Genomic DNA, 20288 nt, shown 5'->3' with positions numbered 1-20288 from the left:
TTTCAGGTATAAAGTGATTCAGTTTTCATATATGTGTGTGTGTATACATATATATGTGTATATATATATAGTGTGTGTGTGTGTGTGTGTGTGTGTGTGTACACATATATATTCTTTTCCAGATTCTTTTCCATTCTAGGTCATTACAAAAATTTTTTTTTTTTTTTTTGTCTTTTTAGGGCCACACCCAAGGCACATGGAGGTTCCCAGGCAAGGGGTCGAATCAGAGTTGCAGCTGCTGGCCTAGACCTCAGTCACAGCAGCGTGAGATCCAAGCTGTGTCTGCAACTTACACCACAGCGCAGCAATGCCAGATCCCCAACCCACTGAGCGAGGCCAGGGATTGAACCTGCAACCTCATGGTTCCTAATCGGATTTGTTTCTGCTGTGCCACGACGGGTACTCTGGTCATTACAAGATATTGAATATAGTTCCCTGACATGTCTTATGCATCAGAGATGAATTATAAAATCACCTAATATCCCAAAAGGGAGGAAACTAAGAGCTCAGTTGTTTCTTCCTTTGGTTCTCCCTCCTCATTTTAAACGTGAAGAACTAGAAGCAGAGAGAAATGAAGGAAGCTGTCCCAGGTCTCCCATCAACTTGAGGACAGACGCCTGATCCCCACCCCCTCCCTCTGGGCCCATTGCTCTTTCTTCTGTATCCTTGGCCTCTCAGGGTGTTGGAGGCAGGATGTCCTTAAGTTCATGGACTAGGACCAGGCATGTAACCTAGATGTCACAGGAAGGAACCTCTGCTATCTTTTCCCAGCCTTGGCTTTGGACTCAGACAGTTCCAGGCTTAAACCCCATCAGTACCACCTACTAGTCTAGTGAAGGGCTGTGGAGTGAATGACCATCTCTGAGCCTCAAATTCTCTACTTACACACCAGGGATTTGATGTCCTTCCATCAGTGTCGATGTAAAAATAGGTAACCACGATCTATGTTGACGCTCTTAGCAAGTTTGACATGCATTCGTTGCTTAATAAATAAGCATCTTAAATTTGCTTTGAGTCATGAGAACAGCCATTTGCAAATGATGTTTAGAGTCCTCCTTAAAAACATTCTGCCAGGAGGTGCTTACCCCCTGACCTGCAGTTTTTATTCTCAAGGGTCTTCCCTATTTTAAGCGGAAAATGCTGCTTCTTTAACATGACAGACATTTCATGTTAAAGACTTTTATAAACTTACTATAACGCAAAATAATTTTCCCAGTTGAGGCAGTAAAACTCTATTTCACATGGAACGGAAGAAAGGATTTTGGTTACCTTCACAGCTTTTTGGTATTTTCATTTTCTGTCCTGAATCAGTGTTCTGCTATTTATAAATTGGTCTTTCTTTTGCTACCACCTACTTACTTTCTTTCTTGCTTTTTTTATTAATCTAGTTTATACCTTTATCAAAGACTTGCATGTGCACAGTTTAAAGAGTAAATCACCCTGTAAGGCTCATTATTAAAGAACAGCCTGCCCCCATCACAATCTCCATTCCATTGCCCACTCGCTTTCCACTCTCTTACCTGATTTTCTTTTGAATTTATTTCTATGTCACTAAATAACGTGCTTGCAATGTGCCCCTTTTTAAAATTTTCAGACTCTCTTGCCTCGTCTGGAAGGTGAAGATTTTTTTTTTTTAATTTTTATTTTTTTTGCTTTTTAGGGCCACACCCATGGCATATGGAAGTTGCCAGGCTAGGGGTCAAATCAGAGCTGTAGCCGCCGGCCTACACTACACCACAGTCACAGCAACGCTGGATCCGAGCTGTGTCTGTGACCTACACCAGAGCCCACAGTAACACCAGATCCCTAACCCACCGAGCAAGGCCAGGGATCAAACCTGCAACCTCATGGTTCCTAGTTGGGTTTGTTGACCACTGAGCCACGACAGGAACTCCCTGGAAGGTGAAGATTTGACTCTCCTTCCCCCTCTTGATCCCACCACTTACACACTCACTTTCAACTCCTGCCCCTATTCTCTATCCCTGCAAAGCCAGAAGGTAAGTTTGGTTTGGTCGACATTTAGTTTCTACACAACCGTTATTATACAAATGCTCTTCACAACCAAACCATTTGTATTTTGTCCCCCCTGTGCTTAATAATGGTCCTATTGGGAGTTCCCTTCATGATTCAGTGGTTAATGAACCCGACTAGGATCCATGAGAATGCAGGTTTGAACCCTGGCCTCGCTCAGAGGGGTAAGGATCAGGCATTGCCATGAGCTATGGTGTAGGTTGCAGACGCGGCTCGAATCTGGTATTGCTGTGGCTGTAGCATAGGCCAGCAGCTACAGCTCCGATTCAACCCCTAGCCTGGGAACCTCCATGTGCCATGGATGTGGCCCTAAAAAACAAATAATAAAAAGAGTAATAATGGTCCTGTTGGTTTCCTATGTACGTCTCATTAATTCACCCTGACTCTCCTCTGATTTTAAGTTTTGTTTGGGTTTTGGGCACATTCGCGGCATGCAGAAGTTCCAAGGCCAGAGGTCGAACCCATGCCATGGCAGCAACAGGAGCCAGAGCAGTGACAACACCAAGTCCTTAACCCACTGGGCCACCAGGGAACTCCATCTCCTCCAGTTGTGTGAATCTCATCCCAATACATTCAAACACATTAGGTGTTCTGTCGAATTCCTGCTGGGGGAGAAATCTCCCTAGCGATTGTTCTCCATTCTTGTTACAGAGCTGCCATCTTGGGTTCTCTTTGCACCAACAAAGAGGTATCTCCTCCCCCTCTGTCTGGTGTTAGAGCCTGTTTCTTAAATCCCATATTTTTGTTTTTCTTGGATTACCTCCTCATCTTGATAAGCACCTCCTCCGGCAGCTTCATAGAAAAATCGCCTCCTCTGGTATAGTGTGCATAGGAAACAAATTTTTTGAGGTCTTGAATCTCTGAAAATGTCTGTCTCCTACCTTCATATTTAACTGATGGTTTCGGCATAGAATTCCAAGCTGGAAATTATTTTCCTCTCAGATTCTGAAAGTATTGCTCTATTGTCTTTTGGCTTCAAGTGTGGCTGCCCTTAGTGTTCTGAAATGTTTCGATGCTGTGCCTTGGGATAGCTCTAATTTCACTCATTGTGCTGATTCTGGAAATTCGTGTCACTCATTTTGAGGAATTTTTACTGAGTCTTTTTTTTTCCAGGGATTCTTTTTTCTCATCTGACTTATTCCTTCTGGAGTTCCTGTTATTCAAATTCAGATCTCCTGGAGGCCTTTTGCTTTGCTTTTCTATTTCCCTTCTCTGTCTTTTTCCTCTAGTCTAGTGAGAGTCACCCAACTGTATTATCATGCACTTATTCATTCTCTCAACAAGCTTTTGTTGAGTCTCTACTTATATACAATGTTCGAGGTGCTGGAAATGCGGCTGTGAAAAAAAAAAGAAATGCTGATTGATCATACAGTCTTTGGGCCCTACTGTTGAGTGTTTGGTTGTTGCTACCAAACTTTAAATTTCCAAGATCTATTTGTGATCTCTGCATCCTATTCTAGGTTTGGGCTGCACTGTCTTATCTCTTCGAGCATTTTGATAGATTTCTTTGAAGTTTTTTCACTTCCTACACACTAGCCATTTCCTCAAAGTTGCCTTTGTTTGCTTGTTTTTGGTTTACCTCTTTTATGTGAGATGCTTTCCTTAAATATTTGTGTTCGTTCATATTTAGAAGTGGCATGCTTCAGCATCACTAATCCTCAGGGAAATGCAAATCAAAACCACAATGAGATGTCACCTCACACCTGTCAGAGTGGTTGTCATCAAAAAGACAACATATAACAAGTCTGGGTGAGGAGGTAAAGAAAAGGCAACACTTGGGCACTCTTGGTAGATGTAAATTGGTACAGCCCCTGCCGAAAACAGTACGGAGGCTCCTCAAAAAATTAAAAATAGAACTACCATATTATCCAGCAATTCCACTTCTTGGTATTCTTTATCTGAAGGGAAAAAGCACTAATTAGAAAAGACATATGTACCCTTATGTTCATTGCAGCATTATTTACAGTAGCCAAGACATGGAAACAACCTAAGTGTCCACTGGTTGATGAATAGATTGAGAAAACGTTGTGTGCATGTGTGTGTGTGTATATAATATACATGTATTTATATGTAGACTAATATTCATGTGTATGTATATAAACACATGCATACATAAACATGAATATTATTCAGCCATAAAAAGGAAGGAAGTCTTGCCATTTGCTCAACACATTTGGACCTTGAGGGCATTATGCTAAGTTAAATAAGTCAGACAGAGAAACAAATACCATATGATCTCACTTCTATGTAGAATCTTAAAAACAACAATAATTGGGCTCATAGAAACAGAGACCAGTGGTTGCCAGAGGCAGGGAGAAGGGTGTGGGAGTGGGCAAAATAGGACAAAAGGGGCGAAGGGTACAAGTTTCCAGTTATAAAATAAAAGGAGCAGAAGGTCTTCATTCTAGAGAAAGAATGGAGCACCAAGAGCTCCTGCCATGACTTGTTCGGCTTTCCAGCTTGTCTCTCTCTAATTCATACTGACTTCTGTTTGTAAGATTCGTCGCTGATTGGCATCTAAGCCATTCATCCATTCACTGGACAACCACAAAGCACCAGCTGAGCACCTGCTGTGTGCTAGACCCTGCACTGGACACTACAGAGAATTAGTCACGGTCCCTGCCCTTCACAAACACATAGTCTAATAGGGAAGTTGAAGAAGTGAACACATGCAAAGCCTTTGAGCCGAGTGGATGGGGCAGCATTTTGGGCACTGGGCATGGCAAAGGTATAGCAGAACCAAAACTTGTATCTGGTTTAAAAGTTCTGATGAAATATAAGCAAATGGAAAAGGAAACTCATGGCTGGTGTGCTTGTTTGTCTTAATAAATCCCATGAAGGTTTTTGTCTACCTAGGAGCATCAGAAGACCATAAGTGGAAAGGTCAGAGAGACCTTTCTCACCCAGACTTGTCAAAAAATAAAGTGGGTTGCCATGGAAACCATGCTTCTATTTATTCTCTTTTTCTGTTCCAGCCATGCTAATCATCTCCCACTTCCTCCACTGAGCCTTGCTCTTTCTCTTTCATTCTTGGATCCTTGAATAATCTCCCTTTACCTACAACACACCCTCCACCCAATTTTCCTCCATCTTTCTAGCTCCTACTCCTCTTTCAGCTCATCTCGGATGCCACTTCCTCTGGGAACCCTCCCACGACCACTACCACCCGCAGACCAGAGTGGTCCTCATTAGCCTCAGAGCTGTCCCTGCTCTAACTCTCTTCATCCTTGTGCAGTGTCTGCCCTTCCAGATGGCTGGACTGAAAGCTCCCTAGGGATGGACAAGGCTGTCCTTTGTCTTCTACATCATCAAATTCCCAGAACTTAGCAGAGTACCTGGCATACGGGAGGGTGCCGTTGAGCGGGTGAATGAATGTGTAAATGAACAGAACATTCTCTGTCCCTGCAAGTGGCTCTACGGCAATTTGGTGGGAGCAGTACAGAGACGGTTCTGGGTGAGGCGATAAGGCTGGGGCTTCGGGGAGGGCTTACGTGAACTTTTAGCTCTGCTGCAACTCTGCAGTTTTAGGACATAGCAAAGGATAAAGCAATTGTAACTCCATTCTTCCTCTAGAATGAAGACCTTCTGCTCCTTTGAGCACATAATAAAGTCCAATAACTTAGTATCTTTGCAATTCAGCCCCCAAACAAGATCAAGTACCAAGGAAATGATCTTTTTTAAAGATAGATTGAGAGGTCAAATATGGCTATCGGTTTCTTTCTTCACAGATGCTCTGCAAAGGTAAAGAAAGCTTCCAATGGAGTGGCAGCCCCACTAGGAGCGCATGTCCAGAGCTGAATTCCAAATGGCTCTAAATGACTGAGCCATCCTCCTGGAGCCACGCTAGTGGGGTGGTGGTTCCTACATCATTTGGCTCCTGGTCAACCTTGAAAACATGATGAGAGTTAGGAAACATGCCCCTAAAATGCAACACAGTCACATATACTTAGAATCTGCTGACTATCTCACCTCCTTTGGACTCATACACAGACCTCAGGTGGGGATGCCCGCCTTAGCATGAAGCCATTACCAAGGTTATATGTTGCTGAGAATGCAGGTAACATCAATCACTGCGTTCCTTTCCTCCTCACCTCCTTGGGCTGACAGCGACAAAGGCAGGCCTGACAGCCACCAGCCTCACCCAGCCACTGACAGATACTGAACAATCTGGAAGGTCCAGGCTGTACACTCCTCGCGTTCTGGGTCTATTTAGTGTAGTATCTGAAGTAAAAGCACAGCAAGAAAGACCCAGGGAAATTTAAAACAAAGAGAGGAGTTCTCGTTGTGGCTCAGCTGGTTAAGAACCTGCCATAGAACCCAACATCCATGGGTTAAGGATCCAGCATTGCCATGAGCTGTGGTGTAGGTCACAGAGGCAGCTCGGGTCCCGCGTGGCCATGGCTGTGGCAGAGGCCGGCAGCTGGAGCTCTGATTTGACCCCTAGCCTGGGAACCTCCATATGTTGCAGATGTGGCCCTACAAATAAAAATAAAAAATATTTTAAAAAATAAAAAAAAAAAAGGAAGAGAGGCATAGATGAAGAGTAAGCGATAGGACTACAAAGAAAGCCTGAAGAAAGTAACAACAAAACACAGAGAAACCAGTGGCGTCCTGGGACCCAAGGGCCTGAGCGGGAGCTTGGTCACCTGAAGTGTGGTCTCCCGACAGTGAGCCTGAGAAGATGAGAGGCGGGCCAGTTGGACGACTGTTTAACTTGTTAGGACTTTCATCAACAAGAACCAGGGTAATATTTGTGGTTCATGTCCCTCTTATTTACACAGAAGACGAACTGAAGAAAACTCTATTTCTCCAGCCTTAAACATGGCCTCCCAGGAGCCAAGCTCCTTCAAAATCAACAGAAGAGCAGTGGAGGGAAGGAAGCACTTGGGCAAAGCTATATTTAGCTCCAACTCAAAGACCAGCTCTTCACACTCTTCCCTTGTTCCTTCTCTCCAGCGGGGTCCAATCGCAGCAAAACTCCTCAATTCAACTGCCACCAAGGTGCAGTCTCCCGCTGAACTTTCCAGCTTTTCTTTGTTTTAGGGGTCAAATCAGAGCTACAGCTGCTGGGCTACGCCACAGCCACAGCACCTTGGGATCCGAGCCACATCTGCAACCAACACCATAGCTCACAGCAACACCAGATCCTTAACCCACCGAGTGAGGCCAGGGATGGAACCCACATCCCCGTGGATACTAGTAAGGTTCATTAGTGCTGAGCCACAGTGGGAACTCCGCAGTCTTTCTTATGCTGGAGCCTAGAAGGGGGACTGGGAAGAGGAAGGCAGCAGCTCGAGGGACAGAGGGCAAGTGCAACCCACCCCTCCCCCTCAGCCCCCCTAATCCTGGAGGAGCTATCCCTCAGACCACCCCACCCCCCGGGCCAACACCCAGGTGGTCCTCCCCTGGCCTCAAGGCTCACCACATGTCTTCTGAAGGCCTCTCTGACCCTCACAGGCCAGGAGAATGGGAAATAAAATAACAGTGGTTAAGAGCACAGGGCTGCGTTGGAAAGACCCAGCTTTGAACCCCAGCTCTGCTCTTACCACCTGCATGGCTTAGTTATGTAGCCTCTCTAAGTGCCCGTTTTGTTCTCTGTAAAATGAGCTGATAATACCAGCCACCTAGGGTTGTTGTATTACATGTGACAATGCAGGGAATGCATTTAGCAGGATGTCTGTCACAGGCTAGGAATTCAGCAAACATCAACCCCCCTGCTCCCACCCCAGCTTCTGCAAAACACTGACATAAGCCTGCATCCCAGCACTTAACCATACTGGGTTTGAAATGGACCCCTTTCATCACTGCACAGAAAAGAGCCTACTTCATCTCCAGCACCTGTCACACCATGGGTGCTCCGTGAGTATTTGGCACAGAAGCAAAGTTAAGAGCTAGGAAGGAAAAAACATTTTCGCCTTCACTTTCACACTCTCCTTGCAATCTCTCCGGCCGCCAAATTCCCATACCAGGCAATTTTTAGACATTACCTATGTGTCCCACAGTTTAACTCAATTCTGACACCATCTATCTGGAAATAGCGTGATTCTGATAGGGATGGAGTAGGAGAGTTACACAGCTTGTTGTAGAAGGCCCAGTAAGGGACCATAGAGAGGGAAACCTAGGGAAGTCTGGGAGATTACTCTCAGTTAATAATTGCTCAAGACGGCCATCAGGAGTTCCCGTCATGGCTCAGCGGAAACAAATCCAACTAGGAGCCATGAGGTTGTGGGGTCGAGCCCTGGCCTCACTCAGTGGGTTAAGGATCCGGTTTTGCTGTGAGCTGTGGTGTAGGTCACAGATATGGCTCAGATCTGATGTTGCTGTGGCTGTGGTGTAGCCAGCAGGTATAGCTCTGATTGGAACCCTAGCCTGGGGACCTCCAAAAAGAAAAAAAAAAAGTGAGCCACCAGAACGAGGCAGGCTTGCTTGACTGGTGGAGGCAAGAGATATGCCTCAGGTCATTGGGTGGGGGGTGGGGTGAGGCCTGCATTCAGGTTCAGACCAAGGGCAGGAGTTTAAGGACCGCCCTTCTGCTGATTTGAATAAGTACCATGATCCCCAGTTTGACCTTATAGGGTCAAATACTCTCTCAGCAGATACCAAGGAGGAGCTACTACTCTAAGAGAAAGAGGTGGTCTTTTCCCACCCCCCATGCCCCTTGGATGATAAAAACATAGCCATCTAATCCTCGGGCAGAGCCTCCTTGCCTGCCCACTTGCATCTCTCACAAGTGTCTTATCTAAATAAATCTACTTCTTGCCTATCACTTTGTCTTTTGCTGAATTCTTTCTGCACTGAGGCACAAAGAACCTGAACCTCAGTAAGTCCAGACATGGGATGAGGGATTCCAACTTAAAAGACACGAGCTCAAGGAATTCCAGTCATGGCGCAGTGGTTGACGGATCTGACTAGGAACCATGAGGTTGCGGGTTCGGTCCCTGGTCTTGCTCAGTGGGCTAACGATCTGGCGTTGCCGTGAGCTGTGGTGTAGGTCACAGACGCGGCTCAGATTCCACATTGCTGTGGCTCTGGTGTAGGCTGGCAGCTCCAGCTCCGATTCAACCCCTAGCCTGGGAAACTCCATATGCCGTGGGAGCGGCCCAAGAAATGGCAAAAGGACCAAAAAAAAAAAAAAGACACAGGTTCAAGTCCCAATCTGGGTTTTGACTGAGTTTGAATCCTGGCACATGGGTTCAAGTCCCTATCTGGTTAGGCTGGGTTCAAGCCATAAGGGCTGTCAGTTTCAATTCCACAGGTTAAGGGTTCATCCAACAAGACGGCCCCCCACCCTACTTTAGGCACCAACTGCAAGTCCAGGTTGTCACCTGCTTCTGACTGATGCTATAAATCAGAGGTTCCCATGATCCCCTCCTTGGGTTTGATTAATTTGCTAGAGCAGTTCACAGAACTCAGGAAAACAGTGTACATACAGATTGCCAGTGTATTATAAAAGGATATAATTCAGGAACAGCCGAATGGAAAAGATGTATAGGGCAAGGTACGAGAGAAGGGGTACGGAGCTTCCGTGTCCCTGCCAGGCACGTCGCTTCTCCACGTGTTCACCCACCAGAAGTAATCTGAATTCCATACTTTAGGGATGTTTATGGAGGCTGCATTGCCTCGGCAGGATTGATTAAATCATTGGCCATTGATGACTAATTCTGCCTCCCCCCACCTCTCCTCCCCAGGGACTGGGAGGTAAGGGGATGGAGCAGAAAGTTCCAACCTCCAATCCCTGGGTTGGTTCCCCTGGCAAGTAGCTCCCATCCTGTGGTTAAACTCAGGGTTGTCCAAAAATTGCTCCATTGACATTAGCCCAGGTGCGATGGAAAGGGGCTTGTTATGAATAGTAAAAGATTGGTTTTTATGTTTACGGCTCTTACCCCTCAGGAAATTCCAAGGGTTTTATGCCCTTTCGGCCAAGAACAGGACAAAGACATTTCTTATCCTCAATCACAGTATTAGAGGAACGTACCCCATTTAGTGTCAGTTCACCTGTTCCTATCCATGCAGACTCCCAAGAGATCTGTGGACCTTCTTCAGGCTTTGGGAAGTTTCCCCCATAAAGCGATACTCCTTGCGGTTTGTTTTCTGTCCAATTTGCCTATTCAACATCTTGCCCTTTAAACTAGGTAGGTTGCTTGGGGAAAGGGCTACCCGCTCCACTTAGGGTCTGAGGACTTGGAGAAGAAACCTTCAGCCATCAGCTGAGGCAGAATGAGCAAGTGCAAGGGCAAGGAGTCTCGAGCCAGCGGTTCCGGATCCTCATCTGCATGGACGGAAACATGCCCTGCGTTGTCTTCAAGGCACAAACTGCCCAAAGAACCACTCAACCGGCTCCAGGAAGAGGCTAAGTGGCAGGTCAAATTGCCCATAACTTTGTCGAGGAGGACGGCTTGATGATTCCACAGCCTCTCTAGGGAGAAATGAAATTCAGAATGCAAGCGTCAAGAAAAGGAATCATTAAAAAAGAAAAAAAAAATCCCCTGTGCAGAATTTACATCCTGCCATAAAACAGGGAAGGACTTAGGATGCAGAGGGATACTTTTATCAGCAGTGCGCATTTGTCAAGAAACATCTCCCTCGGCCAGACCAGACCTTTCGCTTTCAGACGATTTCTGTCAGGGCCAGACAATCCAGACATGTGCAATTATAGCGTATCAATTTGTTTTTAAATTATAAGTCTGCCGGGAAGAGCCGACTCCCTGCCGGAAAGATGCTGCGCGGTGCTCCCGACCGCCGCTGAGATGCGGTGCAACCACCCATCCGCCCAGACACAGAGGATTAATGCACCTGCACGTGCAGCCAACGCCCGGGCCACCCGGCCCCACAAGCTTGGGGTGGCTCCTCGCTCACTTAGCTAGCACTTGTTCTGCAAATCCCTAACCCGGCGTCCCAGCACATGCAGAAGTCTCTAAGAAGCAGCCTCCTGGAACCCAGGCCTCCTTTCTGCGCCTTCCTTCCCCTCCCGTGTGTGTTTCCCCCGCGAGGAGATGAAATTTGTGGGGGAAGATGCCCAAGGAGGCGGTCTCCCAGGCTCTCCTGTGTGTAGTCCGCCCTTCCTCCTCATCCCAGCAGGAAAAGCCACTGTCACATCATCTGATACAGCTGGCATCGCTCCTCTCCGGGAGGACTGAACCTGGCCTCTGCTGTACCCAACCGTCAAACGCCCCTTTGCTGGAAGGCTCCAGAAATTGCCCTGGTAGAGGCAGAGGACAGGCGAGGAGACTTTATCCCTTGTACCACGTGCTGGAGGTAAGGACAAGGACTCAGTCCACGCCTCCAGTTTTCTTGGCTGTGCCCTCACTCCCAGCCCTCTCTCTGGGCAGGTGTCACCACCTGGTGACCCTTCTCTTCTCTCTGGGGATGCTCCTTCCCTTCCACACTGGTGACCCTGCCCTGACTCCCTTCTCGTGGGAGTCTCTTCCAGTCTCTGGGCTGGAAGGCAGTAAAGTCTTTCCCCACCTTCTCCCTCCCAGGGGGGTGGCAGGAGTGGCAATGGTGCCCTGAGTGGAGGGAGAAGAGATGTAGTTTTTCAAAGGCTCTAAGGTCTTTCTCGCCCAGAGCCAGCTACCACCAGCTTCCCCTTGATTTTCTGAGCTGTAAACACACTTGACTTATAAGAATTTATTTTCTTTTGAAACCCATATATTCATTTTAGCTATAGGACTTGGACTCTATTCCTTGTGAGGCAATTATCCTGGTCTTTTTATAATAATTCAGTTCATTACAAAGGGCTCCCAAGCGGCCCTGCCTGCACTATCTAGGACAAGGGACCCATGCTTCTAGTTGTCACTTAACATTGTGATTGGGGACGGGATGGGGACCATTTCAGTTCATTCAGCACATACAAACATAGACACCTCCAACAATGCTACATCATGCAATCCAATTTCCCAAGGTCCTGCTGCTCACCTGCCAGCACAGAAGCAAAAGCATCTCCAGACCAGAGCCCAGACAAGCAGCCTTTCCAGAGAATGGGGAAGCGAGCAGTAACGGTAGCTGTCAGGACTCTCATAGTGCCACTGATGACAGGTCTCCTGGATTTCCAGACCAGGAAGCCCCACTGATCACCAGGCAGGGACCTGGGAATGTCAGAGGCCTCCAGCGGCTGTCATTCCTTCCTAATCAGCTTCGGCACCTTCATTTGGGGTTTAAATTTTGACAGGCTGAGGCCTCCAAATCATCTTCCAGATTGTTCCCCTGCTTTGAAGAACTGAGATGGTTTTTTTAAAAAAAAAAATCAAACAAAAATCCTTTCTCTCTCTTCTGAGCCCTTTCTTCATCAATTTTACATATTCTAGTGTCTGGAGTTTTCCAAGACTGTATACTCTTAAAACCCCATTTTCTCCCTTCATTTCTTTGGTTCAGCCTCTAGAAACAACACTGCTAGAAATACCTTCCCTCATCTCTCACTCGCCTCACCCACTGAAACCTGTTTTCCATGCCCGCAACTCAAATATCTGCCGCTAGTGTCTTCAGTGACTGCCTTGTCACGAAATCCAATGTCCATCATGATACTGGCTCCTCTTGGTTTCCCTCTGCTGCTCTGGTTGCCTGTTATCATGGGGTGACCATGAAAGTGTCATCTAATCAAGGTTGCTTTTGAAGATGAAAAGGGTAAACTACCATGTGGACATAATAGGCGTAAACCAAAACACACCACCACAGGCACACCGGGACACGCAGGCACACTTTTCATCCATCTCCTTTATTGGCTTCTCTTTCTCCGATTAGCCTTAAAGACCAGTGTCTCTCAAGGCTCTGCTCCTAAACCCTCCTCTTTTCCTCTGCATGTCTCTCTCAAGCCATCTCCTCTATTATCAAGGCTTCGAAAATCATCTAAATGCTAATGATTTTCAAATCTATCTCTCCGAGTGTGGTAGGCAGCCTTGACGATGGCACCATGATCTTTGAGGTCCAGTGTTCACACCCTGTGTAGTCCCCGCCATCAGTGTATCAAGGTCAGTCTGTGTGACCATTAGGACATGGTAAGGTATGGTGTGTGACTTCAGAGGCTAGGTCAATAAAAGACATTGCCATTTGTGTGTGTGTGTGTGTGTGTGTGTGTGTGTGTGTCTTTTTGCCTTTTCTAGGGCTGCTCCCGTGGCATATGGAGGTTCCCAGGCTAGGGGTCGAATCGGAGCTGTAGCCACCGGCCCATGCCAGAGCCACAGCAACGCGGGGTCTGAGCCGCGTCTGTGACCTACACCACAGCTCACGGCAACACCGGATCCTTAACCCACTGAGCAGGGCCAGGGATCGAACCTGCAACCTCATGGTTCCTAGTCGGATTCGTTAACCACTGCGCCACGATGGGAACTCCAAGACATTGCCATTTCTGCCCTACTTTCTGAGGTCACTTGCTCTGAGAGAAGCCAGCTCCCATGTCTTGGAGACACTCAAACAACCACTGTGGAGAGATCCACATGGTGAGAATTTAGGATCTCTTACCGACAGCGCCAACTTGACAGTCATCTGGAAACACATCCACCAGCCCCAGTTGAAAGTTCAGGTGATTATAACCCTAACCCAAATCTTCACTGCCACCTAATGAGAAGTCTCCAGCCTAAGGCACTCCTTAATTCCTCATTCATGGAAACTGAAATAATATTTATTGTTATTTAAGCCACCAGCCTCTAAGAGCAATTTATCATAAGCAGTAGATAAACAAATAAATAACTTGGTCCTTTCTTTTAAGCTTTATATCCAGATACCTGAATGTCTCAGCTCTGTTCTTGAATATTCCAAAGATAATTCAAATTTAGCACTTCTGAACTACTCGCGCATTTTCCCCTCCACCACCTTCTCCCAAAACCTGGTTCTCCTCTTGCTCTCCACCTCACTACATGGTGGTAGCATCCTTACAAATATGGAAGCCAGAAACCCAAATATGATCCTTGCCTCCTCTCTCGTCCTCCAAGCCTCATCCATCATCAGCTCCTGACAACTGGACCTTCCTCCTAAGTAAATGTCTCTCAACTCCATCCACCTCTCTCCAGCTGCTTCAATTCAGGCCATCATCATCTGTCTTTGAGTAACTATCACAGCCTCCTTAGCTGGACTCCTTGCTTCTTTTTAACCTTCTTCAAGTTTTTTTTTTTTATTAGAAAGCAAATCAACCATGTCCACCCTGCTTAAAACCCCTCAATGACATCACAGAACCTTGAGAATAAAACCCAAGCCACCATCATGGCTCACAGAACCCTATGAAATGTCCTCACCCAAACCCCGGGCCTCCCGCTTTGCCGTCCCACCTGGGCTTTCTCTGCTCGCTTGAGCCTATTACTCTGTGCACATTCTCTTCCTCTACCTGGAATCGAAACCCTGTCCCTCCAGATCAATACCTGTTGCCAGACTGATCCTTACTCTTCCTCCAGGTTGCAGCCTAAAAGTCACCACTTCTAGGAAGCCCTCCCTGAATAGTGTTGACCATGTTGGGTCCTGTTGCAGGTTGCTTCCACAGGAGGCAGAACCTGAGACAGAGATTACCCTACAGGTGGTTTATTAGGGAATGTTCTGGCAATCAGCACATGTGGGAGGGGAGGAAGCAGACCTGGGCCGAGGGAGAGGCTGAGTTGTGATGCAGCCCCCCAGAAAGGCTTCAGCTGATCTCATGGGGGATCTGAGACTCTAATGGGTCAGAATTGTCCCAAGTTGGGTCAAGAATCTGGGGCTTTCTACACACAGTCCATCAGCCGTGGATGCCGCTGCCCTGGGAAGGACACATGGTCTTGGGCCAGGTGGCTCTCCCCAAACATGGGAACCTCCACAAGGTGCCCACAGCCGAAGTCCCTCCCTCCCCCCAGCTTTCCTAGCAGCTGGGGAAGTAAGTCTTGGTCCTTATTGGGGGCTCCCCCAGGAACCTCTGCTCTTTCCTCCTGTACCCAGTACTCACTCACACTGCACTGAAATTGCACAGTTCCAGTCTCTGCCCACCTGAGCACAGGTTCACACCTTTTTCATCTCTCCAGCCCGGCACCTGACCCCAGCTGGCATACAGTAAGTGCTCCATAAGATCCTGTAGAATGTGAAGGAGCAAAGAGGACATACAGGGCCTTCCAGGGCACTTGTTTGGGGCTCCCTGGAAACCCTCCTTCCCTGAGCTGCATGGATTCCCACCCGAGCCATGACTTTCCCCAGGGTGGATCTGTTCCTAGAACAGAGGGTCAGACCAGCCTTGAGCCCTGGAGGAAGAAGGGGAGGCACGCTCCCCCTGTGCTGGGTCAGCTCTCTGCCACTGGGAACACAGAGCAGGAATTAACAAGTCTGATGCAGTCAGATGCCCCAGAGGAATACTTTTTCTCTCCTGATTTTATTCTCACTTATTAAATTTTAAACAGCCCTCGAAGGCTCCAGCCTAACGTGGAAATCAAACACAACAACAAAATGTGTTTGTTTCTTATTAATATGGCAGAGCAGACAGCCCTGCTGCAGCAAAGCTGTGCATTATGGCAGAAAAATCAACCATCTTCCTCATGTCCCCAGTGGGCCTGGCATTCCACGCCGAGGTCAAGATGCCAGCGCCTGGGAGCTGCAGCTGCTTGCTCCCCTCACCTGCAGGCTGCTGCCAGGATGGTCCAGGAGCCCTCAGGTAGCTTCTGGCTGCCTGGGGGAAGCCCAGGAGTGAGGAGCTTGTGTCTTAAAATAGCTCACTACAGGAGTTCCCGTCGTGGCACAGTGGTTAACAAATCCGACTAGGAACCATGAGGTTGCGGGTTCGATCCCTGCCTTTGCTCAGTGGGTCAAGGTTCCGGCGTTGCCGTGAGCTGTGGTGTAGGTCGCAGATGTGGCTCGGATCCTGCGTTGCTGTGGCTCTGGCGTAGGCTGGCAGCTACAGCTCCGATTCAACCCCTAGCCTGGGAACCTCCATATGCCACAGGAGCGGCCCAAGAAATGGCAAAAAGACAAAAAAAAAAAAAAATAGCTCACTACAGCCTGAGCTCTCTGGTCCAGCTATGTGCCTTGAGCATAAAGAAGAAGACTTCAAGAATTTCCTGTGCAATGGACAAAGCACCTCTAGAGGAGAGTCCGGTGTGGTCCCCAGGCCTGTCCTGAGGTCGCTTGTACTGCCTCCATCTTCCCTCCCTGAGCTGGGCCCTGCCACAGGACAGGAGATGTTCGGAAGCAGCCTTTTGGATGCAGGGACATCTTGAGATACTGTGAGAACACATTATGTAAATCGCTGGTGAGTAAAGTGGGTTCAGATTGGATGATCATCTCACTTATCCAAATGAGGACACTTTGGAGACTGACGGAGAGTGCTGTTAATCATTAAGCCAACAATGTATACAAATATTGAATCATTATGTTCTACACCTGAAGCTAATATAATGTTTGTCAATTAAACCTCAGTTTAAAAAAAAATCATAGAGCCAAGACATGAGTAAATTGTGACTGTCTCTAGTGTTAACTTTCCCATCCCATTGCTGAGCTTTCTACCCACCCCTAACCTTGACCCCAAGCCTCACCACTCCCGGAGCCTCACCCCCCAGGACAAGGGCTGAGGATGGAGCAGCCTGGGTGAGGTGCAGGTGCGGAAGGGATGTTGGTTCAGAGAAGGTCAAGCAGAGGTGGTGCGGGCTTCCTGGGAATTTTAAAGGGCATTTTTATCTGAAAGCTGGTGTGACACAGTGACCAAGTTTCTATGAGCTGTGTTCTCTTTTGTGACCTCTTGGTGCCCAGCACAAAACAGAGTTTTGTGAGAAGAAGGTTCTGAGAGGGGAGGTAGAGGGAAACCCCCATCAAACCCCCTCCCATCCCGGTTTGCCCGGATCCGGCCCTGCTCTCTCTGTCTAAGGGATGGGACCACAGCTCTCTCCTCCAGGCTTCTGTTTGCTGATTACCCTGGGCAACAAGAGGTCTGGATCTTCACAGGAGTGAAGAGACCAGAGGCCAGAGTTCCCATCATGGCTCAGCAGAAATGAATCTGACAAGCATTCATGAGGACACAGGTTCGATCCCTGGCCTTGCCTAGTGGTTTAAAGATCTGGTGATGCCATGAGCTGCGGTGTAGGTTGCAGATGTGGCCCGGATCTGGTGTTGCTGTGGCTGTGTTGTGGGCTGGCGGCTACAGCTCCAATTCGACCCCTAGGCTGGGAACCTCCAAGTGCATCAGGTGTGGCCGTAAGTAGACAAAAAAAAAAAAAAAAAAAAAAAAAAGCAGAGAGAGAGGGAGAGAGAGACCAGAGGCCACTGGTTTACAATCCACCGGAGGCCTGAGCAACCAGGGATCTTTCTAGGGAAGAGTGGGTACTGAGCCCTGGACTCTGAGGGAGAGTGCGTGCGTGTGTGTGAGTGTGTGAGTGTGTGTGCACGTGCGCTGGTGCTGGTGTGCTTGCTTGTCTTTGTGCTGAAATGGCACAGTGTGCTTTCCTATAGCCCAATGGGAGCAGAATTTTCTCTTTCAATGTTTTCAGAGACAGTGAGAAACAAAAACATCAGCAGGACAGCTCCCTTCTCTTCCTCACACAGCCTCAGCGGGAACCTTCCCAAAGGTTCTGCCACCTGCTGAATGGGAATTTGTGTGAAGGGCCCAGAGGCTGAGAAGATGGCCCAGAGAGCCCCACAAGCAGCATCTGGGCACAACCAACTGATCGGAAATTGCCTGACTGACGGTGGACAGAGTAGATATTTGAAAGGTGAAAGGCTTCTAGAAGTCTCCACCGCACCCCCACCTCCTGAGGACAAGTACTCAGGTGTGGGTATCTCCTTCACCTTCCAGCGGAGCTGCTGGGGCCAACCACCTTAAGTACCTACCCAGATGCCCAGGCTCCAGGACAGGCAGCTTTCCTGGCCCTAATCCAGGCCACGCAGGCAGAGGCACAGGGCAGCTTGCCCTTCAAGGAGCTTGAACTGATAACTCACATGACTGGCTGTTGGCAGGAAATGCTGAAGAGCCAGCCAAGCCAGGGTGGTCACGGAACCAAAACCAGACCTCACATATCAGCCCCCAGAAGTCCTGCCGGCCCACTTCCCCCAAGATCAAGCTCAAAAGCCAGCCTGTCTGGGTCAGTAAGAGTAACAAAAGGAAGCCCTCTGGGGGCAGAAGCCACCTGGGGCCCTGAATCCAAGGGCAGACGGCACCTGGTGACAGTAGTAAAAGAAAAAAATTGCCACAAAATGCCACCTCATCACTAAGAAACCAGAGGAGTCTCTGCCATGGGCCACAGCAGGGGTGGTCATGGGGGAGACGCCAGGTGATGTGCCTGCGTTTAGGCTGCATGTGGGTGCGCAAGCGGGAGGGTCTCGGTGGTGCAGAGGGTGGCAGAGACCTGCGTGCGGAGGGGAGCGGAGATGCTTGAGGAGCTGTATCAGCAGGGCAGAGCTACTGCTGCTTGTGCAGTGCAAGAGCCAGCGGATCCGGAAGGCTGATCCCGCTGAGAAGCTCTAAGGTCTGTTTTGAGCAAAGCAGCCCTTCCGGCATGGATGCATGGCTGCAGGCTGGGAGGAGAAAGGATGGGGCATGTGTCCACTGGCATGTAGGTGCTGGAATAATTGCTCAAAATACAACTTTACAACAGTTCCCTTGTCCTAGAAGATTAAGGATTCAGTGTCGTCATTGCTGTGGTGCAGGTTAGATCCCTGGCCTGGGAACTTCCATGTGCCACGGTTCCCCCCCAACCCCCCAAAAATACAACTTTACAGCCTCCTATCTCCTCATGTAGGACTGCTTACCTTTAAATCTTCCTGCTGCCCTTTCAGAATCTCTGGATGCCTTCTCACTGAGTCCACAGAGTTCCAGAAGGAAGGAAAGAGGGGTCACCTGGATCTGGGCTCCCACTCCCACCTCTGCTAGCTTTTCCCATTAATCTCTCGCCTCCTACCCTGCCTGGACAGCCAAACGGAGAAGCCTGGACCTCCTGCCATCTCCTGAGTCAGACCACATTCTGATGCCAAGGCCTGCCAGCCCCGAAGTAACAGCAAGTGACATTCTCAGGAACTTCAAAGGCAAGAGGCCCATTGCCCCCATATGCACAAAACAGCAACAACAACAAAAAAAAGGGGTTATTTTACTATGCACCTAACTGGATTTTACCCTGTTTTCCCAAGCACACCTGAACGCAGAAGCCAGCATCTACGCACGCCAGGGCAAAGGTTAAGAGAATAACCACTACCATGTTTACAATATAAGATAACTCTCCAAAGCACCTCTGCTTTTCCTTCTGTGGTTTTCCCCAAATCGGTTCAATATTTGCTAAACGCCCACCTTGTGGGGAGCATCGTGCTGGGAACAAAGGATGTAGCAGGACAATGAGACTCAAGGCCGCCCTCAGGTTGCTTCCAGGAGATGCCCGGGGATGATGCACATGAGAACAAAGGAAGGGAGCCAACAGGAGCCAAAACAAAGATCCAGAGAGTTGGAGGAGGCGCAGATGGGCTGGTTGGTTTCTCAGGAACGCTTCAAGAAGGGGGGCATTTTGAACAGGATCCAAAGGACAGAGTGAGTCTCCCAGACCTGAGCATCAGAGGGAAAGAGACAGTGTGATGGAGTGAAAAGATCTTGTCATTCGAGAGCAGCAAAACCCGAGATCAAACCCTGGGCTGAGCAATTTTAGCCATTTTTTTTTTCTTTCTTGGCCACACCTGAGGCATGTGGAAGTTCCTAGGCCAGAGATTTAACCCTCGCCATAGCAGCATCCCAAGCCGCTCAGTGACAATGTCAATCCTTAACCCACTGTGCCACAAGGGAACTCCCTTGGTCAAGTCGTTTAACCTCTTTGGGCCTTTTGTTCATCTCTAACATGAGGATAATAACTCCAGCCTCCCAAGGTGGCTACAAGGATCAAATGGGCCAACATTTGCGAGGAGCCCTGCCTGGCACACAAAACACCCTGTGAATATTAATGCATTAATTCAAACATGGCACCAAATCATTTCAGCACCAACCCCACACGGTTCTTCTGAGCTGCTCGCAGGCTGAGAAGATGGGAAAGGGGCGAGGGAGCAGAGTTCACAGCTAACGTTCGAGGCCAGGCGTTGTTCCCAAGTGGAAAACATTAAACAGCTTTCACCTGTTGTTACCCCAAAATCCCTCTTCCAGGACCAGATATTACAGAATTTAAAAGCAAGCTAAAGCCAAAATCCAGACTAGAAAAAGCATGTGCGTACACACACACACACACACACACACACACACACACACACTTACGCTTCTTCGTAAGAAAGGTTGCCATGGAGATAAAACAGAGAAATAGCATAGACACAGAGGAGCCACTGAAATGGCTATAATTAATTTAAAGAATTAGAAACAATTA

General features: G+C 48.2%; 1 protein-coding gene across 5 annotated transcripts in view; it reads right to left on the bottom strand.

Annotated features, from left to right (window-relative positions):
- LOC102164325 (uncharacterized) overlaps nt 1-20288 on the bottom strand; it is a 221456-nt gene that overhangs the window by 107039 nt on the left and 94129 nt on the right. For 3 of the 5 annotated variants that reach the window (XR_002335632.2, XR_014815263.1, XR_002335631.2), the window contains 2 exons: nt 19241-19489; nt 9453-10447 (listed from right to left, as the gene is read on the bottom strand). Coding sequence is in view for 1 of the 5 variants with exons in the window: in XM_084976053.1 (XP_084832179.1) it covers nt 10185-10447; nt 19241-19489 (512 nt within the window). In the remaining 4 variants the exon portion in view is untranslated. Of the gene's footprint in view, nt 1-9452; nt 10448-19240; nt 19490-20288 lie in introns of those variants that run through there. The other 2 variants (XM_084976053.1, XR_014815262.1) reach the window with 2 other exon arrangements.

The sequence above is a fragment of the Sus scrofa genome, chromosome 9 (genome assembly GCF_054392235.1).
Source record: "Sus scrofa isolate SSC_HxYL_T2T_F1_AM1 chromosome 9, Sscrofa_HxYL_maternal_Yorkshire_Landrace_v2.0, whole genome shotgun sequence".
Classification (NCBI taxonomy): domain Eukaryota; kingdom Metazoa; phylum Chordata; class Mammalia; order Artiodactyla; family Suidae; genus Sus; species Sus scrofa.
Note: the sequence above shows the minus strand (reverse complement) of the source record. Positions and strands in the feature narration are given on the sequence as shown.